Source organism: Musca domestica, unplaced genomic scaffold, assembly GCF_030504385.1.
Source record: "Musca domestica strain aabys unplaced genomic scaffold, Musca_domestica.polishedcontigs.V.1.1 45, whole genome shotgun sequence".
Classification (NCBI taxonomy): Eukaryota; Metazoa; Arthropoda; class Insecta; order Diptera; family Muscidae; genus Musca; species Musca domestica.
The window spans coordinates 7,104,039-7,123,760 of NW_026712335.1; the positions used below are offsets into that span (position 1 = coordinate 7,104,039).

At 35.5% G+C, this 19,722-nt stretch overlaps 1 protein-coding gene across 6 annotated transcripts in view; it reads right to left on the reverse strand.

The window, feature by feature from the left end:
• Positions 1–411: 411 nt before the first annotated feature.
• LOC101889679 (death-associated inhibitor of apoptosis 1) overlaps positions 412–19,722 on the reverse strand; it is a 98,630-nt gene continuing 79,319 nt past the window's right edge. For 3 of the 6 annotated variants that reach the window (XM_059127512.1, XM_059127511.1, XM_005178678.4), the window contains exon 2: positions 1,042–2,635. In XM_059127512.1, the coding sequence (XP_058983495.1) occupies positions 1,180–2,550 (1,371 nt within the window). In that variant the 5' untranslated portion in view covers positions 2,551–2,635 and the 3' untranslated portion in view covers positions 1,042–1,179. Of the gene's footprint in view, positions 2,636–5,509; positions 5,670–5,829; positions 6,033–19,722 lie in introns of those variants that run through there. The other 3 variants (XM_011292268.3, XM_005178677.4, XM_011292269.3) reach the window with 3 other exon arrangements.

The following is a 19,722-nucleotide window of genomic DNA, read 5'->3' on the forward strand; positions in this document are numbered from 1 at the left end:
GGACAAAAATTTTACGATGTACCAAGTTTGGACCAAATCGACATCGCTAGATCAACTCCAAATGTCCTGAAACGGGTTTGTTCCAATGAGACCTAGGGTCTAAAACTGTTATTTCGACTAGGCACGTTCTGACCGTATCAAATGATATATACCCTCTCTAGCCATATGGCTGAGGGTATAAAAGTTTTTGTGTCAGAGATTTTAAAGACTTAAACATGTGTGCGTATCGTCCACTTGGTCCAGGATATGGAAAGTTATAGATTTTCTAAAGAATTACCCTCACAAGAATTACCCATCCATTTTTCTATGAAGGATTATGAAATTGTACAATACTGAGGCCTCTACAAGCCACCGCAAGCAATAAGTCATCTTTGCAGCCCGAAACCTTTTCTTAGGAATAAAACGCAACAATTTTTTTTTGTAATTCAATTTATTTCATTTCCTCATTAGTTAATTACTTTTTTAAAAAATATTATTATTGAGATGTGGCAATTTTTATTTGAAAAGGACAACAGTATGAAAATAAAGTTTGAGTATGAGATGAGATACATGGGCTGTTTTCGAAATATTTAACAATAAATGGGGAGTTGTTTGTTTCATAAACAAATAAAAAAATAATAAATGTGATCACATATAAAATATAACATTCAAGTCATGTTAAACATTTAGAAAACAGTCCTTGGGGTGCGACGTTTAAAGGTTTGAATATATCTTATTTTCTTTTGTTTAGTTCTATTACAATGGTTGGTGAAAATATAAATATGTTGGGCATTAATTTTAATTGTATTTTAAAGTAATTGCAAATGATGCTTTTATTTACAAAGGATTTATTTCCTCTATGGTTTTATACATAAATTATGGATTTCTCTTTATCCTAATGTAATTATAAGTTCTTATGGGAAAAATAAACTTATTTTCTTCTCATTCTTCTTCCTTTGTTGGTTGGTTTGTTTGCAAATTTAACGGCCAGTTAAGACTTATACCCATCATTCAGCTCATTAGCATGTTTCGCACAAATCTCAACTGGCCGTTAAACTCGTTTGTTTAGAAGAAATGTATTACAAAGGCGGGGTATTATAAAATTAGTATGTACATCATCGACGTATATCAGGAGGAAACACTTTCTTAGTTTTTTACAGCTATCTGTTATTATTCTCGGTTGTGGCTGTTGTTCCGAATTTAAGAGAAATAAACCCTCATAACATCGGCAAAAGGTTTCCGACACATTGGACATTTTGTAACAGACGAGGCGCACTTGGCACAGGCCACAACGTGGCCACAGGGTAAAAACGCTGTATTGTATTCGTTGGCATAGCAGATTTTGCACAACTTCTCCTCGGGTATTGTGGAGCTCGACCTTTTCTGTTCCAAGGCATTGACACCGGCGACAGCAGTTGTGGCGGGTGCCTGTTCGTTGGAACAAGGCTTGGGAATTGAAGCGGATGATACTTTTGTTGCAGCGGAACCGGCGACCGTTGTATGTGTTGTTTCTTGATTTCCCTCCGCCAAATGCACTGCAGGCTCCCCCTCTTCTTCCGACGAGGAGAGAGACGATTCCGACGTTGGTGTAGGAGTTCTGTTGTTGCTTGCAGCTGGTTTATTTTTCATGAATTTATTTGCCACAGCTTCAATGAATGCATCGCCTTTCATCAATTTTACAAAACGACATTTATTCATCCACAAGGCATGCTGTTCCCAGGGTTCATCATCATCGTCCCAGTCCTTAAGACCACCGCCACAACTGAAGCATTTGACACGATCGCCCACACCAGTATAGAAGAAACCGGCCTCGGCCAACTGTTCAGGTTTTTGTTTCATGTTTCGTGGCCATTCGGCAAAGGATCGTATACGGGCTGTCTCGATGGCATATTCGGGCACCTCGGGGAAAAATGTGCCTCCAGTTGTCATTGCACTGCCACCACCAGCGCTACTGCTGCCGGCCGCCATAACCACTGGTGAGCCAGGTGGTACATCGGACATTAGTGGTGCTGGGATGGTGCCTTCAGCAAATGCATTTCGTCTGATTTCAATGTCATTCGCTCCGCAAATATCATAACTGGGGGCGGGTAAGGTACGCTCTAAGAGTTCAGCATTGATGGGCACATTGTTGGTAGTGCGCCTCCTCAGCAAGGGGCAATTGGGCGACCAGCGCAGATGTTCAGGTACAGGTTGATCTTCACGTTCCCACCGGCCAATTTCCACCTCACAGAAATAGCATTTGGTTTTATCCGATTCGCCCATATAGAACATGCCCGAACGGGCCAATTCGTTGGGATCCAAGAAATTCAATGGCCAATTTTCGTACGTCTTGAGGCGTTCATCTTCACGATGGAATCTATCGTCCATGGCATAACGTGGCTTTAATTGGCCAATTTGTAGAAACTCGTTATGTGTATTATTATCCGTTTCGTCCTGATTTGGGACACTTGCTAATGCTGCTGGTGTCGGATTGGATGGTATATGTTTCAATAAATTACTTGGGAATGGTACCAACCATAGCTGTGGCTGTGAGGCCCATATTTCGGTTGCTACATTTCCAGACATTTTCATAATTGTTGATGTTATCTTGTTTATTTTCAAAATATGACGTTGTTGTTGGTGTTGTTGTTGCGTTTTTTCTTACAAGGAATTCAAACTGCAATGAAAAAGAAATAGAAAAACAGAAATCAGTAAATGAAGGATTACTTTGAAAGATAAGGAAATGCATGCTCTGTTCCACAACCTGCAAGAATCTAGGAGTTTTGAAATACGCAAAAAATCGCTTAACGTAGTATAATTTTTATATTCTTGCTGGTGCTGGGACACAGGACAGTTTTTATCTATAAGAAATATTGCAAAAAATATTAAATAAATATATCAAAGTTGTTGTGAAAACAAAGAAAAGAATAGATTTTATAGGCCTCCGACCGATAAGCTAATCACATGGCTGCAATACCAGTACAATTTGTAAACGCTCTACAGCGCAATCGATGACATGCACATTTCCTAACTCTATTTTGTAACTTCTTGAAATCGTTGAAATTTCTAAATCTAAACGTCTAAGAGAGCCGCCGTTTGAAGTTCTTTATTGAAAGAGAATCCCAGACGCTCCAGAAGGAAGCTATACTAGCAATGGATAGAAAGTGCGGTTTCAAGTATTTTCCATGGGGGGTTTGTTAGCCCGACAAGATTTAAAATCTATTTAGGAAAGATTGACAAATAGTTAGCCCTTTTCGAAAAATTTCTGATTTGGGAATGTTGGGAGGCACCGCTTTGGTAGAGCCATCTTTTAGGCAGTTCTAGTGGCATTTCAGTTGTCGGGTATGTTTATCGAATTATTGTTGACAGTTGGTCGTTAGCACCACAAAAGATTAACGTTTTGGTATTCCCGGTTGCCGTTGCAATTCAACCGTGGCTCCATAATTCTGCCAGATAAATAGCTGTTTTGAAACTTGGTCATGTCATAAATGTTATTAGTTATCTATTTAACAAAATTCTCAGAATATTGTTAATATAAATGTATACTAGACGTGTTCGTTAAATCGATTATTTTTATTGAGTAAATTTTCTCAGTAGGGAATTTGTAAACTCTCCGTAACTTGGTAATATAATTACCATTGTCAATCTCATTAATTGGACGACATTTTTGTAATGTAATTATAAAAATTCTTTACAATCTATGGGATTATCATTCACACCTACTGTAACACACACTGTGTCAATGTCATAAATTTTTTAATAATGCCACACATTATTTTTGGCAATCGAAAACAGATCAATTATTGATAAGATAGGTAGTATTTTAATTTCATTGCCGAATTTGATTGCAAAAAGGGGAAAAACAAAAACAATCGTCTCATATACCCTTAGCCATACAGCTAGAGAGGGTATATATCATATGATACGGGCAAAACGTGCCTCATCGAAATAACGGTTTTAGAACCTAGGTCTCTTTGAACCAAATCCTTCTCAGGACATTTGGAGTCGATCTGGCGAAGTCCGTCTGTCTGGCAATATCCGTGCACTCCTTCTGGTATCTCCCACATAAAAGGTCAAAATGTTCAAAGAAAATAATTTTTTTATTTTTCTCCAAGTTTGCAAAAAAAAAAAACCTCCCCGCCAAAGGGTCACAATTTTGAATAATTATAACTCTTTTATAATGTTATATAAAAATCCGATTCTCTTCAGATTACACACATCCCAATATTTCTATTAAACCAAGGTATGGTGTTATGACGGAATATATCGGTTCACTCCTTTTGGTACCTACCCCAAAAAAAGGTAAAAATTTTGAATATCCCTGAAGCTCATAAAACGCGAAATTAACACCCGATTCCATTCAGATTTGGTACATCTTAATATTTCCATCAACACAAGATATGTTATAAAGATGGTAGAGATTCCTTTTGAGACCTCCCCCCACAAAGGGTCAACGTTTTGAATAACCAAAACGATTATATAATCCGAAATAAACATTCGGTTCTCTTCATATTTCACACATCTCAATATTTTCGATAACACAAGGTCTGGTATGAAATTGGGATATATCAGTCTACTCCTTCTGGTACCTCCCCCCACAAAGGGTCAACATTTCGAGTGTCCATGAAACTCAGAAAACGCGAAAACAATATACGATTCCATTCAAATGTGGCACATCTCAATGTTTCTATCAACACAGTATATTTTACAAGGATAGCAGAGATCGGACCATTCCTTCTGGTACCTCCCCCAAATAGCGTTTAAGATTTTGAAAAACAAAACGCTCAAAGAAAGCGAAGTAAGCACCCAATTCGCTTCAAATTTCACACATCCAAACATTTTTGTTAACACAAGATCTGTTGTGAAGATATATATGACTGCGAACACCTTTTGGTACCTCATCAACGAAGGGTCACAATCAAATTGTTCGGTCTAAAACTTTTCACATATCTCATATAAAGTGAAGGAAGTCATCAATATAATGCAAACCTGGCACGTTGCAATATTTTTTTGTTATATTTATTTAGGTCCGATACGAAATGGACAGTATTGCCCCAATCCTTCGGAACCTACTACATAGAGGGTCCACAGTTTGAATAATCAAAACAGATGTCAAACTATTTTTAAATAATCGAACATTGGCTGAGGGTATACATCTTTCGGCCAAACCGACTGATACTTTTTTATTTGTTTTTATTTTTTGTTCATTTTTTTTTTTTTTTTTTGAAGAGTAAACACTTTATATTTGATAACAGTGGTGGAAAAAAAAAACTTATTCTTTTTTATTTTATAGATATTTTTTGTTTTCGAAATATAAACACTTTAATTTATTGACAGTTTTGGTCTCACAGAAAAAATGCGACATTTTCTTGGGGCAAGGGGAGAAATTTTCAGTTTTTTTTTTCGGTATTTAATGGGAAAACTGTTCTCTCTCGTTTTCGGGAAAAGTCCAAAGACTCGCGCTACAATTACAATCACGCGCACTAGAGCCAGTACTATACAAACACATAATTGTAATAATAACCACCACCGCCATCACCAACAACACCACCTCTTCGACGTACTGTTGCTGCGGCTGTATTTTGTAGATTGTTGTTCACAACAGCCATGATAAAAAAAATATATTGATTTTTTCATTTACATTTTTAACAGTTATTTTTTTAAGTTTGTTTCTTTCTTTTGTTGAGTAGAAAATTGAAGACTAAAATGTATAAAGAACATTCCATTATTTTTATACGTTACTCGAATACACTGAAGTATGGAATAACAGGCAGATACACTTTTCTTGATAAGATATCAAATTTAAAACGAAGGTTTTTATCATTTAAAGTTTGAATGCAAAAGTATTGTATAGAAAAGCTTTCCAATTACCGTTAATATAGCAGCAGTGCACACTTATTTGCAGTTAAGCATTTTTGTTTTCAAATATTATTTTCAATATATAGGTATAAATTTACAATTAATTCAATTCAATGTAAACGCATTAGCGCTGAGTAGAGAATAAATAAAATTCTAGAGACACGCGGCGTTTTAGTCTTGTTGATACCACACGATGCCGTTCACTTTTACAAATGACGAAGCCAACATTTGTTGTATGGAAAATTATATAGATCTACCACCACCAATCAAGCAAGCAGGCAGGCAAGCAGGCAGCAATGCTGGTTTTTCCTCAAGCATAAAAGGCAATCACAATTAAGAGAGCACTATGTTCTCTCTACTCTCCTGCTGAGCTCCCCCCATAACCCAGCATTTGGGTGTATTTATTTATCCATGTGTTATTTTTCATTAAGAAATCTCTAGGCTGTGTGTGGGAATAATCCAGACCTCTCTCGCACTCTCATGTCCATTTTCAAAGATAATTTCGAAAACATAAATTGGGGTTGCTGAGAGAGAGAGAGTGAGTAGAGTAAGACCTTGGCATGAGAGTTCGTATAACATTTTTGTCAATGGCGTTCTTAAAACATAAAACCCAAGGAGAGATATAATTTGTTTAGGGTAAAAACATATCCCCTTGTTTTGTGTTCGTAAACAACCCCATTAAAGAATCATAAGGTTGCCAGACCAGTGAGATTAGCAGATAATGGAATATTAATGAGACCTTATCGCTTAGTTTTGCTAATTCACAATGATTTGTACATTTTTCTTCATCAATGCCAGGGCTGCTCAAAAGTACAATTTCGCTCTCCAGTACAATTTCCCTTAGTTTTATTTGAAATCATCGAAAACCCGTATTAAGACATAATTAATAATTTTTTTGTAATTTTTTGTTTTATTCTTCATTTTGGACACCATTCCAGTTTAAAAACAATTGAAATGAATGGATAAATAGGATTTTTATTTTCTCTTAAATAATCCCCTTGTTTTGGAATCATGTGCTAACATCCGGTTTTTAGCAGTGCTGGTCTATGCTTAACAAGTTGATTAATTTTGAAAATTGGAATACTCAATTACGCCTTTATATTCTGATTAATTTGAATTTGAAAACTCTCTTAAAGTTATGTTTCATAAGCGGCGAGAACTAGAATAAAGAAATGTTCTATTACAAGAACTGCTACATATTTCGAGCCTTAAATACCAAAAATTTGAAATAATTACGCAGAATAATGTGGCAAGGATCAAAATACCGTGTGTCGGTGGCGTTATATGGAAACTACGAAGTTATATTTGGCTGGAAAATCGCAAATCGCTATCGTTAGAGCACTCCAGCATTTAAATGTGTCTCGTACCATTACCGTGATACTGACAGCGTAGGCCGACGTCAAGGAAGTGGATGGAAGAAAACAGCAACATCAGCAGAAATGGTTCGCAAAGCAAAGAAGCGACTTGAAGCGAAATCCGCGTCTCAGTTGCCGAAAAATGGCTCTTGAGCTGAACATATCGCAATATTCCATTCGGAAAATATTGAAAAATGAGCTCGGGGTAAAGCCATTGAAATTCCAAAAAGTGCAAGAACTTACACAGCAACAGAAAGAAAATAGATTCAAAAGAGCTAAAGAACTCAAGCCCCAGCTGATGGTCGCTCTCCGCTCATATTATTCGACCGTGGCATCAAAATAAATGCCGAATATTATCCCGAAAATATTCTGGAGGGTGTATTTAAGCCTTGGGCACACAAGTATATTGGCCGCAGACCTTGGACATTCCAACACCAAAAGCGACCAAAATCTCCGGATACCAATCCGTTGGAATATTGTGTCTGGAGTATTTTGGAAAGCAAGGTCGGCATTGAAAAATACCAAAGTGTCGATCATCTCAAGCAAGTGTTTCGCCGGGAATGGGCCAAAATACCGCAGAGCAACATTCGGGCAGCGTGTGACGATTTCATTGGCTATTTGAAGACAATAATTCGTGCCAAAGGGCGACCAATTCGAACGAAACTAAACTTATTCTAAAATTTGATGCTACTTCCGATATTTTTTGCTTTCATTCAATAAAAATTAAAAAAGAAAATGTAAAAATTATGGCGTTTGACTTTGTTGCAGTTTTTTATCTCAACCTGTATATTTAACATCCTTTCAATGAGGGATAGTATAAAAAGTCACAGTTTGGTGCGATTCATGGGTAAGTGGCATCACTAGATCATACTTCTTTAAATATCCTGCTAACCGTGCTGTTTCTGGCAAAGACAACACCGAAACATTTCTCAGAGGTTTAGTTTGCTTGGATAGTTTGCCCCGAAACACACAAAAAAGAAACAATGTGGCATCTTTGTTTAATCCCGTCTCATTCTCATACCACATGCACGGAGCAAGAGAGGAAATAAAAACAATATATCCCCACATATACCCCCATTGATTATAAATTAAACATGACGACCATCTGCCTTTGGCAGCTGCTACGCATTTTGTAATCTCTCTCCATCTTCAACCTCATCTCTATCTCGCTGTCTCAGTACTCTACACATCTCATTTAATACTATGGACAATTGCATGCTGAATACATACTATTTTCGAAATCCATGGTGATTGAGAGAGAGAGAGAGAGAGAAAACGGAGAACCAGTCCATCCATGTCAATGCGCACGTTTCCACTCTCATTTGGGTGATTGTGTTATGGAGAGTAACGTCATATTGTTTTTGTCTATGAGTACTATTAGCATAGTACTCACTCACTACTAATCTTTATTTAAATTTCGAAATTCTATTGTTATTATATATTTTTTGTTCGTATAGTAAAGACGTAAATGTAATTGAGATAAGGTGACTGCGGCTGGTAAAGTTAGTGAGAGAGAGAGTGTGAGAGGAGCAAGGGCCTTTGAAGGAGATGAAATGGAAAATATAAGGATGCTTCAGTGATATGCATGCGTATGTGGGTAGATAGATAATTAGGGAGAATGGAAAAGTTTGCAGAAAAATTTTAGTAGCAGACATGGAATACACACACATATATTGTTGGTTTTGTTGTTGATAACATCCAGTCTAAATTGCAGATAATATAATAAATTAATATTAAAAAGAAAAGTAAACAAATTCCACATTAAAGCTGTTTCAAGTATTTTAATTCCGTTTTTAACCATTTTTTTTAATTATTTTGTTTATACTTATATCAACAATGATTAGTCATTTCCTGTCATTTTAAGGAAATATAGTATATACGACAAATATCAGACCGACTTTCATGTGTTATGCAGGCACAACAATATTTATTTTCTATGACGTCTAAAAAAAAAAAAACAAAAAATTAAAATGTCACAATATACACAATGGCTCATTTAATTTTAATGTGAAATGTAAGCAGTTCACATACCCACTTTCAAAATAAATAATTTATGACTTAGTTGGCGACGTATGTATGTATGTAATCAGATTCGGATTGTATAACATTCCAAGAATTCAATTCTACTACTTCCTACATGTAGAACCGCAATTGCTTAGTACCATCAATTGATATGGATTTGGATTTCATCCAAACACCCAGAAGAAATGCATTACAAATCTAATGAGTGGTGTGCCCGCCCTCGGCGAACAGCCAACAATATGCGTGTGGGTTTTTCCTTTCAGTACATATTTGAATATATACATAAGGTCTTTGCAATTCATGCAACGTGTCTACTGTGGGATTTCTGGTTATAGTTTTTGTTCTCATTTGAAAATCAATTATTTGAACAAACAAAAAAAAAACTAAAATTCCAAACTTCTGCTTAATGTTGTTTTTCAACTTATGGTTCCCATAACACTAGGCGATAGGCCAGGGGAATGGGAGAGTAGGAGGTGGTGGAGGAAAAAACTGACTTAAGATTTCAATCTCCCAATCCCACTCACTTTAAGTTGGGTGAACCCGCTCGCTCGCTGTCGTTGCTGAATACCACTGCACAGCGCCACCCAATAAACGTCATTATTATTACAGACATACAAACATAGATAAAGAGGTGGTCCGTCCGTCCGTCGGTCGGTCATATTCCACAGTTTGTACTTTTCATTTAACCGACAGACTTCAGTGTACAAAGTCTACAATTGTTTTCGTTTATTGCATGCAATAGAGGAAAAATATAAATATATACAGAAATAATAACAACAACGAAAACAAAGTCATTATAGAAACAGCCAGCCACGGCTCCAATGCACATTAATGCCAATGGGCAGTGTGACAGATTGTCATATAAAATTGAAAAGCTTTAGGGAATAGAGGCCTTAAATTCCCGATGTTACCTAACAATTGGATTAAAATTCCAAAAAAATAGGCAAATCAATTGGTATTGGATGAAAAAGTAAACCATAATCGGTTAAAACTCGCAGTATTGAGTTGAAAGTAACCAAAATTCGGTTAGCCAATTTAAGCTGAAACCGGTTCTGCATTTAAAGTAAAGTAATCACTATTCGTTAGAAAGTCACATATAACCAGTATAGTTTCCAACTTAATTTCCTTATAATGGCTCTAACCAATTCTCCTAAAATAGGTAACCGGTATTCGATATATTTTAACCATTATTCAGTACAACGTATGGTGTGTTAGGTTAGAAAAATCCGATATTCACCCCAAAAATTAAGCAAAACAAACGGCATTTGATTAAAGGTAATCGGATTAAAAGTACCCTAAAGAAACGGATATTCGGTTATCATTTGTTAGAAAAAACCAGTTGTCGATTAAAAATAGTAGATATTCGATTAGAATTTCCAATACAGTGTTAAAAGTAACCGGTATTCGGTATTCGATAGGTTATCGTTATTTGGTGAAAACTATTTGTGGAGTGAATATTGGGTAGTCACTATATCGGTAATCACTACAAATGAATGAATGTTTGGTTAGTATTCGGTACATGACAATCGCTGTTTTGTCATAAAGCCCGATATTCGATTAAAATTAATACATATTTGATAAGAAATACGGATAATCTGCTAAAAGTAACCGGTATTCGTCACAAAAAAATCGAAATTCTGTTAAAAAAATACTGGCATCAGCTTGAAAGTAACCGAAATTGTACTTTTTTAAACCGAAACCCAAAGAAATTGAAGAAATATTGTATATTGTACTCGTTCACTCTTTCAAAACCGGTAGTAAATTGGTGTGATATCGGACTTTTTTAAAGTAACCGGTATTCGTGTAGTAGAAAACCGCATTTTATTATTAAATTTAAGACAAATTAAAGCCCTTTTTGAAAAGAAAAAATTTAGATTTCGCTGAATATAAGCGTTCTTTTTTGGCAAGTAACCGGTATTTGGTAGCCAATATCCTACATCCAGGATAATGTTCTCGATGGTAAATGAAGATATATTCAAAATATGATTATGGACATTTAGAAAAAAAAAGACATACGAGCTTAAAAAAATTTATTGTAAGTAATCGGTATTCGATTACTGCTAATACAAGTATCAGGATAACACGGATAATTTTGTTTCTGGGTTCTTCGTTTGAAATAAAACAGTATTATTCGAAACTACTCATATATATTTTACTAAATTTATATATTTTTTATTTTCTAGTGCAACCGGTTTTCAAATAAAAGTGGCTCATTAATAAGAGAAGCTCAAAGTGTTTTGTTAAAAAAATAAACATTGTTATATAAAAGGCAAAGACAAATCTACTGGGTCCCCTTAGTATATTAAATTGTCGAGAGGTATTCGATTTCTTGAAAAGTAATCGGTATTCGTTTTAAAGGAAATCCATATTTTATTTGATCTTTCAGGACTTTTAAATCAAAACCACAACAAAATCTAATATCATATCTGTAAATGTTACGGGTTAATATGCTCTGCATGCTAGTAACCGGCTCGTAACCAAAGTAACCGGTTTTCGTTTGGGGAAGGGTAAATATCATTGGAAAACCCAGTCAAATATACATATATTGATTAAATGGATATGTCTTTTAAATATCCATTAAAATCATACACTTGGGAAACCAGGCAAAAACTTCAAAAATCCGGTTACTTTTCGATGGTTATTCGGGTATTTTGTTACAATTTCATCGCCCCATGACCGAGTATAAACATACCCTGCTTCATTGAAAGAAACCCGTTTTTGATAATCATTTTGATAAAGTAACCGGTATTCGTTTAGGAATATGTAAATATCATCGATGCGGTTACTTAACGATTGGTACTCGATTACCTGTTGATAAGAAAGTTCAATTTAAAAATTGAATTCAAACTTCAAAAAGCAGCTCAAATACTTTATGTTGCCTAAAGTAACCGTTATTCGTGTGATTGTACTCGGTAGCCTAACTACTTCACGAAATAAGACCCGAAAAAATTCTCTTCAAAAATACACGATTTGAGACCCGAAAATATTCTCTAAAAATCTATATAACGAATTTTATTACCAGCAAACATTCTCTCAAGAATATTGTCTTGGCCAGTCTGAACTTCAAAGGAAATGCGTTATTCGTGTGATTGTACTCGGTAGCCTAACTACTTCACGAAATAAGACCCGAAAAATTCTCTTCAAAAATCCACGATTTGAGACCCGAAAATATTCTCTACAAATCCACGATAACGAATTTTATTATCAGCAAACATTCTCTCAGGAATATTGTCTTGGCCAGTCTGCACTTCAAAGGAAATGCGCCCGCCGAGAGTGGAGTAACCGCTTCCAAGAATCTCATCTAATTACCTTGCCTGGCCATATAGGGTAGGTTCCAATTAAAGAGCCAACAAGACCAACGACAGCAACAATAAATGGCAAACAGCCGAAGTGTAATCCATTATTTTTCTGTTGCAAGCCTTTGACAATCTTCCTTCTGAACAACAACAACAATTATTTTAATAAGAAGAGAAGGCCGGCCAAGCCTTAAAAAAAAACTTGGTTAAAATTGACACAAAATGAAAAACAGTAACAGCATAAAAATCCTATATACCATAAGCTTCCGAGGAGAAACCTCAAGAGCTGAGCTGTATGAATCCAATGGACCAAAAAAAACATTAATGATGATGATAACGATGGAACGGACGGAACAGTCATTGCTGGTCTCTTTTGAAATTACCAACCATTCGTTACCACCATCAGCAAAATGTTGGGTTTTTTTCTTGGCCACGTTGCTGTTTCTTTTTTGCTTGCTTCATATTTCTGCAACACGGCCAAAAAGGAGATTGTAAAAGTATTCGGTTTTTTCTTTTTTTTTCTATGAATTACAACTACATGCTGAAAATGTATTGAATCTGGCAAAGAGACCAGTCCAAAGCACTTCATCCGAAATGTTCCCATGCATAAGGTTTGCATATGTTGGTAGAAAACAAAAAAAGAAGTGGAGAAAAAATGCACCGCTTGCTTTTAGCCATTATAAGATGCTGGCTTAGCTGGCTGGGAAACGTCGTTACATTGAAACGAACAGCAATTGCCAAACGTTGTAGCTTTAACAACAGCCATCCGCCTCTTCTTTTTTTGCTCTGCATGTTGTGCTTTTGTGTCTTATGTATCCAACCCGCAGCAGCAACAACATAACTCCCTCCTAGATGCTTGGCCAGACTGTGGACTTTGTAACGAAGGCCATTGTGGTGCAGCAGCGGGATGAGGGAGTTGTAAAAGAAGCAATATATCAACATCTTGTACACAACCAGTCAGCCAGCCAGCCAGCGAGTTGGGTGTTTGGTTTTTGTTGTTGTGTTCCAAGACTGTGAGAAAGTTTCTGTGGAATGCTGTCAAACAAGCCTCATTGCAATTACAACAAACAGCCAGGCTGGCAAACAACAAATGCAGCCAGCAACAGTCGTCTGACTGGGAATCAAGCAGCCAACCAGCCAGGCAGCTAGCCATGCAATGACAAAAGAGGAACGAACAAAACACAACAGCCCATAAACGAACGACAAAGCTTGGATGAAAAAAAAAAAACACCAACAATCTCTTTTATGTTGCCACTGCATGGCAGCATGCAGTTTATGTTGCTCTCCAGTCTTAGGCTGGCTGGCTTTGCCAACACTCCATGGAGTATTGTGGAGAGCTGCAAAACACCAGCAACCCCATCAAGCTCCAGTGGAAATGTCGTTTAAATTCCCCAAAGTCGTCTACAAACAGTCAGCCATCCAGTCACTCACTCACTCGCTCAGTCACTACCCGCCGCGCTTGGTAGTATTGTTTTACTCCATAGCTGATAGTAAAAAATGCCAAAGAGGAGTAGTAGACGACGACAACACACGGCCAGTCAAATGGAGGCATTGCCATCCATGCAAGTGGAAAAGAAATGACTATATCCATACCCTGGCAGAGCTGGAGGTCGGTCGTTTGTTCGTTCGGTCGATTGTAGCCGTAGTAGCCGACATTATGTAGCAACAACAACAATCTTCGCCCGGATAAAGCAAAAAAAAAAAGCTGAATTAAACAAAAACACATCAATGGGAAGTGAAAAACTTTATGAAAAGGTTCAATGCACAGCAGAGTTGAGAGAGCTGCATACCATACCATACCACACACCAAACATGTGTGTGAATAATGACGTTTGGTGCTTTGTGGCGGCATACAGGGAGGGGGTGTCGGGTGGGTGTTTAGATTGGTGGCATAGCATGGCTCTCCCATAAATACGAAATGTACAAAACTTATTTTCTGATTACAACAAAGAGAAGAGGAGAGTTATTTTGAGGGGAACCCCCCAGCTACAAACAAAAAAACATGTAAAAAACGGGGACTCTTGGGAAAACCCACAATTTTGAACAAATCGGTTTGCCTAAAAAATTGCGTAAAGTTGGGTTTACTCTCGTTACATAAACAATATACCAGGAATCGGTAAAAAAAAATTCTGAAAACCTTCACAGATAGGCTTTTGCGAAACATGTTCTCAAAGCTGAAATTTACTCGTTTTTACTAGCGAGAGAGAGAGGGAGAGTGCTCGAAAAAGACGAGGTTTATACGAAGTTTACTTTCCTCTCTTCTTTTTAGGGCTCGCGAATTACTCGTGTTTGGAAAATTAGTATGAGAGTCAAATTGCCCGAAATAGAGTTCGAAATTTACGAATTCTATTTTCTAATTTAAACAAATGGAAGATACTACTGTTTTGGAAAAAATCCCAGCTCCAAACGAAAACATGTAAAATGGGGACTCAGCAGAAAACTTTAATTTATAACTAAATCAGTTTGCCTTAAAATTGAAAAAAAAAAACTGAAAATCTTTCTAGATTGGCTTTTGCGAAGCATATTCTCAGAGTTCGGTTTTGCTCGTTTTACTCGCCAGCCGGAGTGCTGTAAGAAATTACGAAAACTATCACTTAAATGAAAACCGAAGACGTGGACCGAAGACGTGGACCTATTTTTGTCATAGGCTGCAGTGTCCTTCGCGAACTTTAAACTGAAATCATCAAAATATCGACTATCGGAAGGTACCGTTATATGGGGGCTATACGAAGACGTGTACCTGCATATATTTTCGTCATAGGCTGTAGTACCCTTTGCAAACTTTAAATAAGAAATTTGTAATAATTAAAAAAGATAACCCAAATAGCGAAACCCATTTATCATCTAAATTGTTTGGAAATCGGGGCAGATACCTTCAAAATACGGAAAATGATGAAGAATATATATAATTTTTGGGAAAATGACGGAATGGCAAATTTAATATAGCCTCCATTGTATGTTGGAGGATATAAACATTATTTTCATCCTGACTATTTAGTAGCAAATAGATTTTGATGTTGTTTTGAACCATTCCCATGATTGAGGCTATTAATAGATACAAAATTTAGATTTAGCTGCCACTCTTTTAACTACAAGTTTCTTTAAGGAACGTAATAAAGGAGTTATTCAAGGAATTATAAGTCAGACCCAGTTTGGACGTATCTGAGCAGCAGTGAATTTCGTAAAAGTGCTTGTAGAGCAACATTTCAAATATGTAAAAGTTTTCACTTAGCTGCCACATATTTTAAGTGCAAATTCATTTAATGAATATGATCAAGAAAGGATTTAGGTTTGGAAAAACTCCACATCCAAAATTTATTTCATAATTTAATTTGGAAATATATAACTCCACATTTTCATGGACTTAGCTGTCGCTCTTGTAAGTGCAAATTGGGTTTGGAGTATGGCCTCTCATTTGCTTACATATTTTCAATGTACATGAATTTAGTATAATAAATTAAGTATAAATTGTTATATGACTGCTAAACTTAAATCATTGGCATATTCATGAATCATTACATTCAAAGTTACAAAACCACAAAAGATTGCTAACCGATGTAAACCGCATTTATCATGCAAATATCGAAAATAGGAGCCATAAATACCATTGTAAATTCAATAAAATTGTAATTTTCTTTAATTAGATCATTAGATATTTTTCCCAAATAAAGCTACATTTATCGAAGAATATTTAAAAAAATTAATGATAATTTGGACAGAGAATTTTTTACTTGGTCACAATATTTGCAGAAAATGTTCAACATTTCGATCCACTATTTCGCAATGCCCTCAATAGTGGGAAGAGTGATTTTTTGGCAAAAGGTGATTCTTTCATCGGCAAGAATATTCAGATTTGTCGTTAATTTTAGCACGAATCGTCTTATAAACGAACAGCGTTTGCAGCAAATCAATAAATTTTATTTGATTGAGAAATTTGCTTGAAGAGACGGCCTAACTCTAGTTTAGCAAAAACTCTTCAATTTTTTTCCAAAGTGGGTATTTTTACCCTGTTTCTGGGAAATTTTTTTTTTTTTTTTGGGTCCGGGTTCAAAACATCATCAAAATACCCAATATCGGGTGGCACCGTTATATGGGGCTATACAAAAACGTGGACCTATACATTCAATGTTTCGCCACCGGATCTAGAACCCATTTGACGTACAAATACCAATTTTTAGACAAATCCGTGGAAAAATGTTGCAAAAAATCATCAACACATCGAATATCAGGAGGTATACAAAAACGTGGATCATACATACAATGTTTCGCCACCGGAGCTAAAACCCATTACCAAACCGAAATTCATAAAAATATCAAAAATCGGGAGGTACGGCGGCTATGCCAAAACGGTCCGATATAACTCATTTTCAATACCAATCATCCTATACCAGAACATGAGCCGAAAAAAGAGATAATTTAAGAGAAAATCAAAATTTTGTATTTTTTATATTTTACATTTCCATTTAATTGTTTTCAAACATGAATGTTTGGCAAAATAATTTATAAGGCTAATGGATAAAAAAATATTTGTATAAATATTGACTTGACACTGTTTTGTTCTTGATTTAAATAAACAAAGAGAATTTTGACTGGAGAGATATATTTTTCTTGAGCAGAGCTGTCCTAGACACAATACAAATTGTTCTGCTCTACGTCTCACATTTTGAAGCTCTACGTCAAATAATGTGGGATGTATCGTGATTTCAACAAGACAGACGGGCATCGTTAAATCGACTTAGAATTTTATGCTGATTATGAAGAAAATTTAGGGATATTACAAACGGAATAACAAAGTTAATATACCCTCCTTTTTAAGGTGGAGGTTATTAAAATCGCTGACGAAGATAGAAAGAAAATAGATTGCGGGTATAACCAGTACCGCTCACGTACGTCTTTCGGCACTTTTGCACATGTAAGTACGATGTAAGTAGATAATAAGGAGAGGAATGACTAAATTCATGTATCCTATTTATCTCACCTATAAAGGTTGCCTTATTATTTAAGGTTGATATGATCATGGCTATCTAAAACAAGTTTTCTTTCGAAAAGAGAGATTGGGGTATCGATGGTTAGAGCTTCCTGTTTGTTCTTTTAAAGATTTTAAATTATTTCAGAGTTGCCATATTCTATGGGAAACCAAGTTTTTACTTTAAGCTTGATGCGATCATGGGTATCTAAAACAAGTTTTTTCTTTTTGATATGTAGGAAGAATTATTGTTATCGAGGCTTGGAAAAGTTTTTTTTTTTGCAGTCATTATGAAAGTGTTTTTATTTATTTATTTTTTTTTTTTTTGTAAATTGTTTTTCCTTTGATTTGTATTTTTTAATAGTCAGACGTATTTCCATCTTTATTTTGATGCTTTATTAAAAAACAACTAATTAGCATAATTATTATATTTTAGGAAGACGCTATTAAAGCGTGAGTATGTCATCACCGCTAGTGCTGGTGTTGCCAGATTTGTGTGGGAAGTTATATACACAATAGAGCATGGTACAAAGACATAGAGACAAAAGACAAAAGAGAGTCAAAATCTGACAACTCTGTGAAAAAAAACTCTGTTATGATATCATAGTTACCAATGTTAACTGATTTAAACCGCTAAGGTAATATCCAGATTTTTGGACAGGTCTATGAAATAGAATTTTGAAGCCACTTATTTGGATTTTTCAAAAAAAAATTTTTGTCATTTCTTTCTATAATTGTGGTTTTTATATTTACATGTCTCTGTCATGAGCTGTTACTCTATGTATTGCAGACACAAATCATTTGCTCAAAATGAATTTTGTCTAGTCTTTACCATTTTAGGTCTTTGCATGATACTAGTATCGACACAGCTGCTGGGACAATTAACTGTCAAACCAATTTTTAAACTGAAAATTTTGTATGAAAAATTATTCAAATTCTTTAAAATTGTTGAGAAACAACCTCCGATTGAGGTCTTGAAAAACATTTACTTTTGAAAAACATTTTAGATTTTTTGACATATTAATGTTTTCAATAGAGGATGCAAGGCTGGATATATGTACAAATTACGGGCAGATGTTTGTGATTTCTAGAAGATGAGGAAAAGATGGAGTTTTGTCTGGTTCGCACACATAAGCCCTTATGGTAAAACTGTGTTTTTTGGTTCATAATGTTGCCAGATTGTAGGCAATGCGTTTATGTTAAAACACGACTAAAAACGAAGTTTGTCAAGACAAGAGGATGAGTTGGGTCTGGTTCAAGCACGCGAACCCTTATGGTGCCTAAGCACATTGCTTTGGGAAAACAACCTTTACAAAAATATTCACCACTAATGGCTCATAATGTTGCCAGATTATCGGTAATACGTTTATGTTAAAACACGACTAAATACGAAGTTTGTCAAGACAAGAGGTTGAGTTGGGTCTGGTTTAAGCACACGAACTGAACACATTGCTTTTGGGAAAGCAGCCTTTAAAAAGTATTCACCATCAATGGATCTTAAACTTATTAAAACACGACTAAATACGACATTTGTCAAGACAAGAGGTAGAGTTTGGTAAAAAACACACTGCCCTTCGGAAACAGCCTTTAAAGAGTATTCACAATCAATGTTTACTAATGTTGCCAGATTGTCTGTAAAACGTTTCTGTTAAGACCCGATTAAATACGAAGCTTTAAATCAGGGCTAGGCAAAGAGTATCCCTTGGGATGTCTGTGTGTTCACCAACACAATTGTAAAAAATAACTTGTTTTGAGTTTTCTGTCAAAATGGTTTTGGGAGAATATTTAGTATTGTTCGAGCAGTCGACGAGGAATGTGCTGTCGGATATTTTTATGAATGCACCGTAAGAAATAATTGTGTACATAAATGTAACATACTACACATTTTCAGGGAGCTTTAAAGATTTTTCTTCTTTAATTGAATTTTTTATTGGCTTTGCAATATTTGGTTCAAATCAAATGCACTTTTCAACACTTTTGAATATTTAATTTTTATTTCTGAAACAGGTGTGACAAAGATGGCCATGGACTAATTTGGGTTTTGATTTGGTCACACAAAGAAGTATTTTCAGTTTCATTTCGATAGTGAATAAGAAAGGTTCTATATATCATTTAGTTCTCCACACAAATTGTTATTACTCATATTATTATCATTATTTTAATAATTTTCATTTCCATAATTTGATAAAACTTTATGAAAATATTTTTTTTTTAATTAAATATTTTTTGCATCATTCGTGTTATCTATTCTCTTACAAAATAATTT